This window comes from Macrobrachium rosenbergii, chromosome 22, assembly GCF_040412425.1.
Source record: "Macrobrachium rosenbergii isolate ZJJX-2024 chromosome 22, ASM4041242v1, whole genome shotgun sequence".
Taxonomy (NCBI): Eukaryota; Metazoa; Arthropoda; class Malacostraca; order Decapoda; family Palaemonidae; genus Macrobrachium; species Macrobrachium rosenbergii.
This window is the reverse complement of record NC_089762.1, coordinates 48,545,891-48,563,390: the sequence shown is the minus strand read 5'-3', so window position 1 is coordinate 48,563,390 and position 17,500 is coordinate 48,545,891. Positions and strand designations below refer to the sequence as shown.

At 36.8% G+C, this 17,500-nt stretch overlaps 1 protein-coding gene across 3 annotated transcripts in view; it reads right to left on the bottom strand.

Moving 5' to 3' along the window:
- Window positions 1-17,500, bottom strand: part of Trim9 (E3 ubiquitin-protein ligase Trim9) — a 328,168-nt gene that overhangs the window by 142,635 nt on the left and 168,033 nt on the right. Inside the window, exon 2 of one of the 3 annotated variants that reach the window (XM_067124901.1) lies at window positions 5,549-5,579. The exons of the other annotated variants lie outside the window; for them this stretch is intronic. Coding sequence (XP_066981002.1) covers window positions 5,549-5,579 — 31 coding nt within the window. The remainder of the gene's footprint in view (window positions 1-5,548; window positions 5,580-17,500) is intronic. 3 annotated transcript variants of the gene reach the window in all.

Here is a 17,500-nt window from a genome sequence, read left to right as displayed (position 1 = left end):
CCGGAGAGACGGAAACACCTCGTAGAGGTTCCTGGCCTATGTGAATTGAGCCAACGGTTGTACCGGCCGCTGACAACAGTGAGGTCTAGGTCTGGCTTTTGAATTGGATACAACGTGACAGAGTCGGGACTGCGGAAATGACATGAGAGAGAGAGAGAGAGAGAGAGAGAGAGAGAGAGAGAGAGAGAGAGAGAGAGAGAGAGAGAGAGAGAGTCAAACGCGAGCAAGAATAATGAAAAGAATCATCGACATGACTCGAAATTTACCAATAAACTTTCTGAATTCACTTGATAGACATTTTGGAGACTCCTAAACTTCATCTGAAAATCACGGAACTCCCCGCCTTCTTTCGTGTTCCCTCTGATACGCATTTAAAACGCAAAAGTAATTCCAAAATCTCCGTGTCTATTCTGGATTATAAACTATGCCTCTGTTGACCCAAACAGTGAAAGTTATGTACTCGGTAGCTGAATCCACTTTGGTGGGCCACAGCCAAGCAGGAACAGGGTATGGGGCTAGCAACCTCACCCCAAAAGAATTGCACATAACCGGAGGGTTAACACGCTTTGGGAGCATCCCTAAAATATAAAGTATAAATATCACAAAAATGTGTAACAAAAATCCACAGTTATATAGTAAGCTGTATTACTATGTAAAAGACAAAAGGTATTTTTACGTAAACGCCATTGAGGACACACCGTTCATGTATTCGAAAGCATTGGCTTTTGTCTTTTACACAGTAATACAGTTTATTACACAATTGTGGATTTTAGTTTTCTGTAAAAGAAAACTGTTGCGCCGGCTTTGTCTGTCCGTCCGCAATAAAGATAGGACACCACCTGGTCGTGGTTAAAGTTTCATGGGCCGCGGCTCATATAGCATTATACCGAGACCACCGAAAGACATATCTATTTTCCGTAGCTGTACAGAAAACTCGATTGCACCGAAGTAACTTCGGCGAATTTTTAACTTGTTTATTACAAAAACAGTTTTTCAAGAGACTGAGAATTTCTTGGCTATCATATAAATATCATAAAGTTATTAATATTTTTTTAATAATAAAGTTGCATTACAAAGAGAATAAATTGATTACGGTAAACATCTATTAATTTTTATTATTATTGCTGCGTAAATATCACAGACTGACAGCATTAGGCGAATAAAGCTGTTGGATGATTACAGTGTTAAAACAGCTACGTAATAACGTTACGTGTCCTTGGAAATAGGAAAATACTGAATAACCGCTTCCTTCACCCTTGAACGAAGTTAAAAAGAGTAATTTACAGTTTCAGATAGACGATGAAAAAAATAATTAAAAAACACTCAAGAGGTCCCCTTGTAATTTTTACTTTTTCTAACAAAGTGCAAGAAATTATATATATATATATATATATATATATATATATATATATATATATATATATATATATATATATATATATATATATACATACATACACATATAAATATAAATAAAATATATAATATATAATTTATATATGTGTGTGTGCTTATACATATAAATCACCTTTATTACCAAGACATGCATAGCAAGGAAAACAGGAAAAGAGAAAAATAGAAAAAAAAAAGCCATCAACCTAAAACATGCATTAAAATTCTACCAATGATCTCTCTCTCTCGTTCTCCAGGGACACAGGAAGGAGGAGGAGGAGGAGGAGGAGGAGGAGGAGGAGGAGGAGGAGGCTGCTTTTCTTGTTCCTGGGGCAGGAGAGACCCGCGGGATGAGGGTTCAGGTTCTAGGACCAATCGAACCCTGAATGCAAAGCTCTATGCACTTTAGTAACCCCCTCTCCCCCCCCCTCCTTACTCCCCCCGCCCCCACCCCCAACCCACAACCCCAGCTCTCCCTTCTTAAGCAATGCACACATCGGTGGCTTAGCCCAAAACAAAGACTTGAAAGGAACCACCGCCGACGCTCCTGGGCGCCCACACACACACACAAGAAAACACACAGACCCGATGAGAGAGAGAGAGAGAGAGAGCGAGAGAGAGAGAGAGAGAGAGAGAGAGAGAGAGAGAGAGAGAGAGAGAGAGAGAGCAGAGTGCAAAGCCTCGATGAATATAAGGGTCTACAAATAAACCGAACCTATGAGCTAATATTGACTCGCGGTTCTTGAAAGAAAAAAAATTGAAATAAAAAAATTCACCTTTCTTTGCCAGTTGCATAAACATTATTTTTTTCTCTTTTTCTTTTTTGCTTCTGACCCCTGCGCTTGTACATCTTAAGTTGTATCACACATGCACGAGAAAGTGTACGTACGTGGGAGTACGTACACACACGCGCGCACACACACACACATATATATATATTTTTTATATATATAATTTAATATATGTATATATAATATATATATATATAATTTAATATATATATATATAATATATATATATATATATATATATATATATATATATATATATATATATATATATATATATATATATATATATATAAATGTATGTATAATTTCCTTCTGTGTAAGGATTTGATGAGGCTGTAGTTCTGGAATATTTCTGCGCAAATGATTCGTCCTTGACCAAGCTACTGAGGGACAAATATGGCAGTGGTAATTGTCTTATTCTTTCTCTGGAATCACCTTTTACTAGAGAGAATGGTGTATAGATGATAATGTGTGTGTGACGAAATACGATGCCCATATCAAGAAACAAAGGCGAGGTTAAACGTCAAAAATAAATAAACAAGTAAAAAATGCGCCGAAGTTTCTTCGGCGCAATCGAGTTTTCTTTACAGTGTATAATGCTGCATGAAAGTCTCAGCTAAGGCCGGGCAGAGTCCAGTTGCTCCCCATATGCGTCGGCAACGCCTCCGGAAAGCGCTGTCAGACGCACGATCCATGGCTAACCTAAACCTTAAAAAAATTGAAAACCACTGAGGTTAGAGGGTGGATGAGCAACATACCAATTTGCAGCCCTCTAGCCTCAGTAGTTTTTAAGATCTGAGGGCGGACAGAATACAGTGCGGACGGACAGACAAAGCCATTCAATAGTTTTCCTTCACAGAAAGCTAAAACTAAAAAATTATATTTATTCAACGGGAGAGATTTCCCAAGGAGAGGCAATTACTGGATAAGGAGCAATTAGCCGACGCCAATCCAGAGTGCAGGGAATATTAATCTCAGTCAAATTGGATTCCATGAAGACCCTATATATGTATTAAGTTCGAAGGCTCCCTGACCTGAGGAACTCATTCGCGTTAACTGCCTTCTCTCAATCAGGGAGGCGTTAATGGAACTGACACACTGAATCGATAAGGTATTCTCCTGCTACTGTACATGTTCAGGAGATTGTGGTTATAGTATCAATACATACATACATATACATATACATACACACACACACACACACACACACACACACACACACACACACACACACACACACACACATATATATATATATATATATATATATATATATATATATATGACTGTGAAATATTTTCTATTAAAACAAAATTACATATATAAAAGGAGCCCATAACAACGGCAAAAGGCTCCTGTTATTATATATATATATATATTTATATATATATATATATATATATATATATATATATATATATATATATATAATGAAACCTACTACACTTGTTACCAAGTGCAAGCTTTCACAAAATAAAAAAAAAACACGATAGTGTTCTCATCACCACTAACACCAGCACCCTAAAATAAATCAACTACTAAAAATAAACAAATAAACAAACAAACACGACCCTTCCACAAAAAAAAACCCGTACCACAAAATCCCACAACAATTAAAAGATTAAAACAAAACAGAGGTGAGAAAACAACCTCCAAAAACTGGCCTCCTCAGTTGACCTTGTTTGACCTTCGCCTGTTTGCTATGTCAGAAGTTGCACAGTTTCACTCGACCCGTCAATGGGCAAACATTGCAAAATAGGCTCTTCGTTCCCCCGGTGGTATTTATAGGCTAGAGGAGGAGGAGGAGGAGGAGGAGGAGGAGGAGGAGGAGGAGGAGGAGGGGAGGAGGGTGATAAGTACAACTAGGATGGGAGGTTTTGGGGGCGATGGGGAGAGCGGGGGATAGGTGAGTTTGAAGGCTTGGGGATAGAAGGTGAGAAGTTCTTGCTCACATTTACATTTTCAGATTTACTCTTGCATTTTACTCTTTTGTTTATCGTATAATTCACTGATTTTTTTCTTTATTTTTTTCTTTCTACATAATTCACTGATTTTTCTCTGTGTTCCTTCTACAAAATTCACTGAGTTTTACCTATTTTTTTTTTCCTCTGCAATATTCACTGAGTTTTTCTGTCTCTTCTACAATATTCACTGGGTTTTTCTCGATTTTCCTCAACAAAATTCACTGAGTTTTCACCGACTTTTTCTGTATTTTCCCTCTGCAATATTCACTGAGTTTTTCTGTTTTCCGTCAACAAAACTCACTGGGTTTGTCTCTATTTTCCTTCTACATAATTCACTGATTTTTCTGTATTTTCCTTCTACAAAATTCACAGTTTTCTATTTCTTCTTCTTCTACATAATTACGTAACAGACAAACTGTCAATCACATCAATGATAGTAAGCTCATTATGGAGAAGCAACCATGAAAATATGTAAATAAATGTTTATGTCAAATGAACGAAACAATTTGTTTAAACACAGACATAAACGAAAAGAAATAAATGCGAAGTGACTACAGCATTCACTTCCAAACGCCCATTACTCAGCTAAATAAAAGCTAATAAAATCAGCTGCTAAACCACACAAAACGCCCATTACTCAGCTAAATAAAAGCTAATAAAAGCAGCTGCTAAACCACAAAGACAGAATTTGCATTAATGCCTTATTGTTCTTCCTTTCAACTTCTTCTCGCTTTGCATTCAAGTTGCCTTGCCAATGCATTGCTTAAGAAGAAGAAGGATGGATGATGGAGCGGGCGAGGTATATAGGTGTGCCTGGAAGCAGAGTGCCAGATGTACAAAGGTCTCTGTGCATTCAAGGTTTGACTGGTCCCAAGAACTTCCATTTCTGTCCTCTCCCTGTACGTGAACGAGACCCGAATTTCATTAAGGGATAATAAAATCCATTCGTTTTTAAGGTACATCGTCTACCTGTACATGATCCAGACCTGTACATGCAACCCAGGTCTGGTTCAAGTACAGGTCTGGTTCATGTACATCGTCTACCTGTATACATGAACCAGACCTGTACATGAAAGTCAGGGCTGGTTCATGTACAGGTCTGGTTCATACACATCGTCTGCCTGTACATGAACCAGACCTGACTTGCATCACACGATAACAAATTGTTTTAAAAAATATATATATATACTGCTTTATGCCTGTCAAGGAGGGATAAAAAAAATATCTTAGAATGTTAATGTTCTAAAAATAATAACATTGTATGAATATTTCAAAAGGGGCCCAAAGAGCCACGCCCCCCCCCCGACTCCTGAATATTTTCTTAGCATTTCTTCTCCAACAATAATAACAATAACAAAAATAATAATAAAAATAGTGTTAAGTTTGTGAATTGCAACTTACCACCGCTGCGTAAACATCTAGTGAGGCTCACCTGAAAGAGAATGAAAATCTATTTAGAAATTTTACATAATACAATACAGAACACTGATAGGAACAACAGCACATTCCAGTGTGATTTGGAAAACTCAAATGAGGATAAAGACCGCATTTAAATGCAGCAATGTGAGAGTTCTCGGTGAACAAATGTCATAAGGAACGGGACCACTGACAATCCAGGTCATACAAGGTTTGCATGAAGTGACCTGTGAAATATCAAAACAGCTTCAGTGCAAGTGAAAATGAGGTTGTTTAAAGTTTCAGTAAGTTACACGAAGTGGAGGGGTTACCAGTTTATGTACGATAAGTCCGTTTTATGACCGTGACCAAGCAATGACAGACAAAACGACCCTGCCTGTCAAAAGATCGCAGTAACTTTTCAAAATATTTTTTCTACAAAAGTAAAAAATAAGAAAGAAAGAATCTTTGGAATAGATGACGTCATAACATGAATATATTCATGGAGAATTTATTGTGTCAAAGCGAGAGTCATTGGTTAATTAATAAATACACACACTGGCGTCACAAAACAAAGGTCAGTGACGCAGCAAAAAATAAAAAGAATTAAACATTACAAAAAGATTTTAAAACTTCAAAATTTGTGGCATAAAAGAATTATTGGAACCCAGACGTCATATTACGAACGCAATCCTTGGAGAAAAACGAATGTGTCAAAATGCAAGTCAATGATTAATTAATAAATACATATTCTGGTGTCACAAAACAAAGGTCAGAGACGCAACAAAAAAACAAATTAAACATTACAAAATAAGATTTCAAAGCATCAAAATTTATGATACATGATTTTACACATTACACACTAAATAAGAATTTAAGACTTTTCAAAACTTAAGAATTTAAGACTTCAAAACTGAAGAAGAAATTAAGACTATTAAAAACATAAGAATTTAAGACTTTTCAAAACTAATAAGAATTTAAGACTTTTCAAAACTTAAGAATTTAAGACTTTTCAAAACTTAAGAATTTAAGACGTTTCAAAACTTAAGAATTTAAGACTTTTCAAAACTTAATAATCTGAGACTTCAAAACTTAAAAAGAATTTAAGACTATTCAAAACATAAGAAGAATTTAAGACTTTTCAAAACTTACGAATTTAAGACTTTTCAAAACTTACGAATTTAAGACTTTCCAAAACTTGAGCTACACGAATGAAATATGTAAAGCTAATTCGGGCATAAAGGGCTAAAACAACATCTCCCTTTATAAGTTACAAGAGAACTGAAGCTTGAAATTTATTCAATAGTCTAGACTTATTTCTCTTCCAGTTGACTCATTCTCCACAGAGAGAGAGAGAGAGAGAGAGAGAGAGAGAGAGAGAGAGAGAGAGAGAGAGAGAGAGAGAGAGAGAGAGAGACTCAATCACACTTAATTTCTAAATCCCTCTTCATATTTACTCCTTCGTAAATAACGAACACTTATCCCTCATTTCTAGAGAGAGAGAGAGAGAGAAGAGAGACAGAAGCGACGAGAGTAATCCAAGTGAGAGATTTAGGGATTAATTCTCGCGTGTCATTGATTTCAGGACAGAAACAGAGTCCCAACGTTATTTGAATAATCTCTCATTTAATGGCGATCTCATCTCCGTCACTGATTCATGCTGGTCGTCGTGATAAACTTGACTGCAAAATAAAAATAAAAAGCTGTTAATATTAATGACTAAAAAAAGGCTGACAGACACACACACATGCTTACATTGATACATGTGTGCATACAAACCTTTATATATAATATATATGTATATATATAAATATATATATAATTATATACATATATACACACACATACATATATATAAATGTATGTATGTACATATACCTTTCAAAATCGTTTTAAAATCATATCCAAAGAAATGTAATTAAACTCTACCCAACCTGATTTAGACACACACACCTACATAATTCTACTTCCATTCACCAACGCACAAACAAACACAACCAAATACGCATTCTGCTATGTTAAAAACAAACAAACAAACCTGAGGCATTTCTAGCCATAATGGTGCATCATCGACCTTTAACCTACAGCAGGCAAACATAGTGATGGAAAAAAATAAAAAAAGTGTCTACTTCTACAGGTGTTATACAGAACCTATAAAATTTCCACTTTACAACCAAGGCAACGAAAAACACCTCTGTCAATCAGGTGGATCTTTTTTTTTTCTGAAAGGTAACTTTTCAAATGACGTGAATGTCAGGCTTTAGACTCTCTCTCTCTCTCTCTCTTCAAATAATGTGAATGCCAGACTAGACTGTTCTCTCTCTCTCTCTCTCTCTCTCTCTCTCTCTCTCTCTCTCTCTCTCTCTCTCTCCAAATGTGAATGCCAGACTTTTGAATGCTCTCTCTCTCTCTCTCTCTCTCTCTCTCTCTCTCTCTCTCTCTCTCTCTCTCTCTCTCTCTCTATATATATATATATATATATATATATATATATATGTGTGTGTGTGTGTGTGTGTGTGTATGACTCACATCAGGATCGAACCCAGGTCTTTCAATTGAAAGACGAGACCGCTGCCAACCAAGCCACACTAGTCAACTGAAAGACCTGGGTTCGATCCTGATGTGAGTCAGAAATTTATTTCTGCTCCACACGTGATTGTGTGTTGATTATTTCATATCAACAAGATATATCGAAGCTATTCGGATTATTATCATTACTATTATTATTATTCAGAAGAAAAACTCTTATTAATCCATATGGAACAAGCCTAAAGGGGCCACTGACTTGAAATTCAGGCTTCCAAAGAATATTATAGTATTCATTTGAAAGAAGTTACATAAGACAATAAGAAATGGAAAGAGATGAGATCAATTACCAGAAGAGAAATGGAGATAAATCAGTAAATTAACAAACAGATAAAAATATGAATGAGTAAAACACACGGCGAATTGTTTTAGGGTAGCAATGCATCGCATTTCCGCTTGAACTTTCGAGGTTCTAATAGCACAGCATCCTCAGGGGGACCGTTCCACAGTCCAACGGTGTGAGGAAAAAAGGACCTCTGGAATCGAGGAGTTCGAGAGCGTGGTACATTTCCTGCATATTGGTGTTGCTGCTCGGTAAATCTAGTTGCTCTCGGCAAGAGAAGGGGATCAGGCGAATGATCTCTGTTGAAATATAACTTATGAAAAATTGATAAACAAGAGACCATCAGTCAGTGTTAGGAAACAGAGACCTATCACTAAGAACCACTCTGCCTAAAAGGGATAAATCTCTGGCAGAAGCAGACCAATGAGGTACTTCACAATCTCGAGCAAAAGGTATCCAGAATAATGGGTAATAAAATACGTACACTGGCGAGAGAGAGAGAGAGAGAGAGAGAGAGAGAGAGAGAGAGAGAGAGAGAGAGAGAGAGAGAGAGAGAGAGAACGGAAACAGAATAATTCAGGGACGAATGGAATGTAAACAATAAAACCTTTTCCTCACTATCCCATAAATTCACGGAAGTAAAAAGTTCTCTCTCTCTCAAATCTTTTCTTCAATACCCTATGAATTCACGGAAGTAAAAATTCTCTCTCTCTCTCTCTCTCTCTCTCTCTCTCTCTCTCTCTTTTTCTTCAATATTCCATAAATTCTCAAATTTTTCTTCAATATTCCATAAATTCTCTCTCTCTCCCTCTCTCTCAAATCTTTCCTTCACTACCCCATGAATTCACGGAAGCAAAAATTCTCTCTCTCTCTTTCTCAAATTTTTCCTTCACTACCCCATGAATTCACGGAAGTAAAAATTCTCTTTTTTCTCTCTCTCTCTCTCAAATCTTTCCTTCACTACCCCATGAATTCAAGAAAGTAAAACGCTCTCTCTCTCCCTCTCTCTCTCTCTCTCTCTCTCTCTCTCTCTCTCTCTCTCTCTCTCTCTCTCTCTCTCTCCTTCCGGCCCTGAATAAGAGGCGATTTCTATGCCATTCGCCGAATAAGCCATTCCATGAAGGGGTATTTTTTTCCTGCCTACTCTAAATTCATGTCTGCTCCACTCTCAACTTTCCTTTTCATATTCGAACAAACGCTTCCATAAATTCAGGTTTCATACGGGGAAAAAAAAACAGGGAAAAAAGAAAAAACCGGGGAAAAAATGGAAAAAAGGGGAATAAGTTCTGTAATCTTACATCATTTTACTCCTTTCAGACCAGGCTACTACAGGCGCTGTTCAAAAAGTTAGATTCACTGGAGAGAGAGAGAGAGAGAGAGAGAGAGAGAGAGAGAGAGAGAGAGAGAGAGAGAGAACGATTTCTATAACCTCTTTTCAAACTAGAGTCACAGAAGTAATATTTTAGGGGAGAGAGAGAGAGAGAGAGAGAGAGAGAGAGAGAGAGAGAGAGAGAGAGAGAGAATTTCTAAAGGTGTTTTCAGGCTAGGGCCACAGAAGTCGTATTTTTGAGGAGAGGAGAGAGAGAGAGAGAGAGAGAGAGAGAGAGAGATTTCTAAGGCGTTTTCAGGCTATCGACAGAAGATTTTGAGGAGAGAGAGAGAGATTTCTGTAACCATTTTCAGGCTAGAACCACAGAAGTCATATTTTAGAGAGAGAGAGAGAGAATTTCTATAACCATTTTCAGGCTAAAACCACAGAAGCCATATTTCAGAGAGAGAGAGAGAGAGAGAGAGAGAGAGAGAGAGAGAGAGAGAGTTTCTATAACCCATTTTCAGGCTAGAACCACAGAAACCATAATTTTAAAAGAGAGAGAGAGAGAGAGAGAGAGAGAGAATATCTTACACCCCTTTGAGGCTGGTCGCACAGAAGTCATATTTTAGAGTAGATACAGTCCTGGTGTGTAACCATAACTTAAAACATTTTTCCCCCTTCCGGTAAAATAACATTTTCCTTAACGTTGGAGCTTTCAGATAACAAAGAAGAGTCTTTTCCCCTCATTCGTTTTGCAGCGTCGAAATCAGACAAGGATTCATACGTACTGATAACATTATATATATATATATATATATATATATATATATATATATATATATATATATATATATATATATATATATATATATATATGCCTCTTTTGCTATTGGCCTCTATAAAACTATGTAGGCACCATTGGCTAATATTCAGGACTTTTCATAACAAGGTCATGGGTCTGACAACCTCATCCCAAGATGACAAAAAGAAAACAAAACAATGAAGAGCCCTGTCCCCCATTAAAAATAAAGGCAAATGAACGATGAATGTTAAAAGTAACTAATGAAACAAAATAAAAACAAGTAAAAAATGCGCCGAAGATTTTTCATTCTGTCTGGTGCTGGCCTCAGCCACGGTCCATAAAACTCAGCCGCGGCCCATGAAACTAAGCAACAGTCCGATGGTGGCCTATGTTGTTGGTACCTGCCAAAAGTACGAGGATCGTTAAATTTAACCTAAAATAAAATAAAAACTACTGAGGCTAGAGGGCTGCAATTTGGTAGGCTTGATGACTGGAGGGTGGATGATAAACATACCAATTTGCAGCCCTCTAGCCTCAGTAGTTTTTAAGATCTGAGGGCGGACAGAAAAAGTGCGGACGGACAGACAAAGCCGGCACAATAGTTTTCTTTTACAGAAAACTCAAAAAAGAGACAAAGTAAAAGAACCCAAAGCATGAAAAGTTAAAGGACAATAATGTCACTAAACCTTCAAAAATATTGATACTGGTTTTGTAAAGGTCATTTATCAAAGTTTGTTTTACCAATCGGATTAACTGAAAGAGATTTTACCAATTGGCGAAACATTTTGAAAGCTGATATCCGAGGATTACCTTTTAGCCCATGGCACATCCCATGGGATTTAGAGTCCTTCCCTAGCTCCCGATTTCCCCTGCCCTCCTCGTCATACCCTCAAGCAATAAGGTTAACTCTTGATGTGAATGCTTGTGAATGCTTGTATCTTTTACTGACTTATCTGGACTGGAGACTGTTACGATACTATTACTACCAAACCTTCTTGATTACTACTGTATTTTTCATTTACTATTTCCGTTGTTGTTACTTCCCACTTTATCAATACCGCTGTGGTATAAATGAAGGATGGAACAAAACAGGAGTAAAAAAAATGCGCCGAAGTTTCTTCTGCGCAATCGAGTTTTCTGTACAGCCGCTACAGCGTACAATCAAGGCCACCTGAAATAGATCTGTCTTTTGGTGGTCTCGGTATAATTCTATATGAGCCGCTGCCCATGAATATTTAACCACTGCCCGGTGGTGGCCTATCCTATAACGTTGCTAGAAGCACCATTATGGCTAACTTTAACCTTAAATAAAATAAAAACTATTTAGTCTAGTGGGCTGTAATTTGGTATATTTGATGATTGGAGGGTGGATGATCAACATACCAATTTGCAGCCCTCTAGCCTAAGTAGTTTTTAAGATCTGAGGAAAGACAGAAGAAGTGCGGACGGACAGACAAAGCCGGCACAATAGCTTTTTTACAGAAAACTAAAATCAATAATAATAATAATAATAATAATCACATTCAATTTAAGCCATATATCACGCTCTTCTCTCGACATTTCTCTCACCATTTACTTCCTTGTAAGACAACTTATTCTTCTTAAAGTCTTCCTTCTCTTCTTTCCACAGTTTTTATTATCAAGACTTTTTTGCCTCTTTCACCTTCCTCTTCCCCAATTGATCCATACTTCAATTTTCCTGCTCACGATCTTCTCTTCCGTCTTGCAATTGCACGTTGAAGGTTTGCTTTCCTTCTCTGACCTTTACGTTTTCCTCATCCCACAGTTACACAGTTAGTTATTCCCACCCAATTAACAGAGAGAGAGAGAGAGAGAGAGAGAGAGAGAGAGAGAGAGAGAGAGAGAGAGAGAGAGAGGAGGTTCATTCAAAACTCATGCAGTTATTTCCACCCTCCTGAAAACTGTGACAGAGAGAGAGAGAGAGAGAGAGAGAGAGAGAGAGAGAGAGAGAGAGAGAGAGAGATTTCATTCCAAACTCGCAGTTATTCCCACCCTACTGAAAACTGTACAGAGAGAGAGAGAGAGAGAGAGAGAGAGAGAGAGAGAGAGAGAGAGAGAGAATTTCATCCCAAACTCGCAGTTATTCCCACCCTCCTGAAAACTGTATAGAGAGAGAGCACAGGTTCATTGAAGAAGGTCAGACTGAAGGAACTCATTCAACGAGGCAACAAAATCATCCCGCTGCCGTTATGCACATCCGTTAACTTTTCTTGCGGTGTTTCGCGACCTTTCACCTGAGGTGTGAAGGAAAACGCTCTGTATAAGAGGACCTTTTTGTTGTCTCGTAAAAGACACAGTTTAATGAAACGTGACGGAATTACAAGGAAGGGTGAACTCTCTCTCTCTCTCTCTCTCTCTCTCTCTCTCTCTCTCTCTCTCTCTCTCTCTTTGAATAAGAGTTGAGACAGTAGTGTGCAAGGTTTCATTAACATATGACTACATCTGATTTGCTAATTTGCTAATTTGATTCGTTATCATGGCTGATAACGTACTCTTCTCTCTCTCTCTCTCTCTCTCTCTCTCTCTCTCTCTCTCTCTCTCTCTCTCTCTCTCAAGATGACCTTTAAGAACACTGGAAATACGTTAAGGCATCATACCTGAAAGTTAATCCCATTAGCAACCATTTCCATAACAGTTTTGTACAGAATAACAAGATGACAGTGTTTACAAAGTCATTCTTTCTCAAGACAACGTATCGTCCCTGTTTTGAAAAGTTTTAAAAAGTTTTTAGTTTTCCAGCCAAAGTATCTCAGTACTTCTTACTCTGTAACATATCAAAACTTCAGCTGTCCGTGTTGTCACATTTTCAAACCAAACTGCCTCGAAGGATGAGGTAATTAGAAGCTCTGAATAATATCACAATCTTTGAAGTCAATTTCTCAGAATGGGGAAAAAATGGCTTACGCCAGTACGTCAAATTGAGCAAGAACACGACATCTTAATCTAATAATACCATTCAAACATAACTTCTAAAAAAAAAGGAAATAAATAAAAAGGTATTTGATTTCCCATATATTTTTTCTTTAATGAATTTTCTGAGCTAAAGAATGATTGTCGTAAAATAATCAGCAACGATTAGAAAGCTATTTGCTTTCCCACATTTATTTCTTAATGAATTCTCCAAGCTGCAGAATAATTATTGTATGATTATCATCAACAATTACTTACATAATGATAACAATGTTCCAAGCTAAAGAATAATAACGGTAAGATAATCACCAATAATTAATTACTAATAACAAAGTTTCCAATCTAAAGAATAATTACAGTAAGATCATCACCAACAATTATCATTACTAAAATAATAATCAAAATTCTCCAAGCTACAGAATAATTACTGTAAGACAATCACCAACAATTAATTACTAAAATAATAAAAAAATTTCCAATCTAAAGAATAATTACAGTAAGATAATCACCAACAATTACTAAAACAATAATAATCAAAATTCTCCAAGCTACAGAACAATTACTGTAAGATAATCACCAACAATTAATTACTAAAATAATAATAAAAACGTTCCAATCTAAAGAATAACTACAGTACGATAATCACCGACAATTACTAAAATAATAATAATCAAAATTCTCCAAGCTACAGAATACTTACTGCAAGAATAATAAAAATGTCAAATCTAAAGAGTAAACACTGTAAGGTAATCATTAACAATTACTAAAACAATAAAAAATAAAAGTAAAACGATAATAAAAGAAATGGAATAAAAGACTCCAAGAGGGAAACGACAAATCGCGCAGTCATTCAAAATGTCAGTCTTTCAATGTTCCGAATTTCCTCCGGGGCCAAATCGAATCAAATGGGGAGAGACAATCGGAATGCGTCTTCGGCCCCAGTTTATTGGAGAAGGGGGCCCTTGGGCGCTTGAGAGCTTTCTCTCTCTCTCTCTCTCTCTCTCTCTCTCTCTCTCTCTCTCTCTCTCTCTCCGTAAGCCTTTTCCCACTCTTCGCATCTCTCTCTCTCTCCGCAAGCCTTTTCCCCTTCTCCGTAGGTCCCTCCTCTCTGTCTCTCCGTAAGCCTTTTCCCCTTCTCTCTCTCTCTCCCTCCGTAAGCCTTTTCCTCTTACGATGGAGAGAGGACCCGGGCGATGTTCAAAGATCAAAGATTCTTGAGAGAAAATACAACATTATCCGCCACTGAAGAATGACAAAGGAGGCGCCTTCGTGAGCAAATTATATACAGTTTTGTGTTGATAACATACTGTAGAGTAAGTGTCACGTTAATAACATACAGCAATATAGTATAGTTTCACGTTCATACTGCAAAATAATACACAGTTTTATCTCGTGACATTCTGTAATATAGTTTCATGTTGATAACATATAGTAAGTAATATACAGTTTTATGTCGATAACATGAAGTAAGTAATATACAGTTTCATGTTGATAACATAGAGTCAGTAATAGTTTCACGTTGATAACACAGAGTACGTATAACACAGCTTAGTACTGATAACATGGAGAAATATACAGTTTCAAGTTGATAACCAGAGTAATATACAGTTTCAAGTTGATAACACAATGTAATATACAGTTTCAAGTTGATAACATAATGTAATATACAGTTTCAAGTTGATAACATAATGCAATATACAGTTTTAAGTTGATAATATAATGCAATATACAGTTTCATGTTGATAACATAATGTAATATACAGTTTCAAGTTGATAATATAATGTAATATACAGTTTCATGTTGATAACATAATGTAATATAGTTTCAAGTTGATAACATAATGCAATATATAGTTTCACGTTGATAACATAATGTAATATACAGTTTCATGTTGATAACATAAGGTGATATACAGTTCCACGTTGATAACATAATGTAACGTTCATAACAATGCACAAGCGTCTTCTCCTGTGAGACGGCAGCTACAGAGAGAAAAACAAGATGGCGCGGCCACAGCCACATTCGCACTGTCTACCAAACTATAAACAGATCGAGGGAAAAGAAGAGAGTTCAATAACAGTGACACTTCCAACTCGCAACAAATCCATCAGGACTTCTTGATAGTTATACAGCTGCTGTAAAACATCCTGTCCTCCTTCCTCACAATAATTCCTAAACACACACACACACAATATATGCATATATATATATACATATACTGTTCTCACCAACCAGGCAGTTTCTCTCTCTCTCTCTCTCTCTCTCTCTCTCTCTCTCTCTCACTGGGTCACGAAAGACCTCGGGACTAGCAACCTGATTCCAAAAGGTTTGAAATATTGATGAGAAATGGAAGACTGTAATGTTCTAGTGTACACATTATATACAGTATGTATACATGCATACATACATATATATATATATATATATAAATTTACATATGTATGACATGGCAAACGCAGAGAATTGTGAACTCGCTTATTATTGGAGGAATGAACCCAGATGAATGACAGCCAAAATGTCGCGCAAACTGAAAAAATATTAAATATATGAGTCATCTCTGGCTGTGACAAACCACAGAGCCACAGCTCAGCATTTTGACCCCTATACCCTGGAGGCGAAAGGGAGGATAAGGGAATGAACTAAACTGATGATTTCAAAATTCACAATCTCCACCTTTTATTTGGTGGGGAGTGAAGCATAGTGGATAATGAAGTAATTACAATTTATTTTGATAGGATATTCGTGACCAGATTAAATTGAGGTCATCCTCTTGATTAGGATAACCGAAATTATGGACTAATAGGCTTTAATAAGGACGTATATCAGGGATAAACATTAAAAATTCGGTACCACAGTACCTAGATTTTAACTGAAGGTCTTCTTTGACGCCTACAACATTACAATATTCTAAATTTTTTTTAAATTTCCTTATACTTCCTTATTTAGGCTATGATCCTCTGAACTTGTATTGCAAGGATAGTCGGGGTTGCATTTTCCCGAGACGTAACCGAGTACCGAGACCTCTCCCTGAAAGAAGCGGGACGCCATATCTTCAAAACTAACCATAGAATTTTTTTCTTGAAATAATCTCATTATGTTTCCTACACCCAAATTACACTAGACCTACATGTAATCTAATCTGTCTAATCTAATCTAATCTAATCTAATCTAATCTAACCCAACTCATCTAACCAAGATGTTTTGCTTTGAAAAATTAAAAAACTTATATTCCTACTTTATACTTCGGTACTTCTGTTTCATCTCCCCTCTGAGAAGAGACTCGAGTCTTGCTCTCTTTACACATATGAGAGAGAGAGAGAGAGAGAGAGAGAGAGAGAGAGAGAGAGAGAGAGAGAGAGAGAGAGAATTTCTATAACCCATTTTAAGCTAGAACCATTTTAAGAGAGAGAGAGAATTTCTATAACCCCTTCACAGACTAAGGCCACAAACGTCATATTTTAGAAGAGAGAGAGAGAGAATTTCTATAACCTATTTTCAGGCTAGAACCAATGAAGCCTTAGTTCTGAGAGAGAGAGAGAGAGAGAGAGAGAGAGAGAGAGAGAGAGAGAGAGAGAAAGAGTCTAGAGAGAGAGAGAGAGAGAGAAACCGTCTAGTCACTGTTCCAATCATTGCTCATCTGAACCCAAGGATGAAATGCATATTCTCAAACTAGTGCAACTTTAAAAGGCACTTAACATGCAAGCACTTTCTTCTTTCTGTAACACAGTTAATGCAATATTAATGATCATCGCGTATGCTTTGCTGTGTGTCTTATATTCACAGCACTTTCTTTAGAACATTTTTCTTGCATTTACCTAAAACGAGTCTTCCAGTCCACTCACATGTCACGACCATTTCAAACGTGAATGGCCCCTCCGACTCATTCGAAAGTTGCCGTACATACATTTACAAAAAAAATAATTTAATATTTCTAAATATTATTTATATGTCTGAACTATTACATATTATGCTTAATGGCTCAATCTTACTTTCTCCACATTTATTTAGTAGGTAATGCTTTTTTTTCTCTTCACTTTATGACA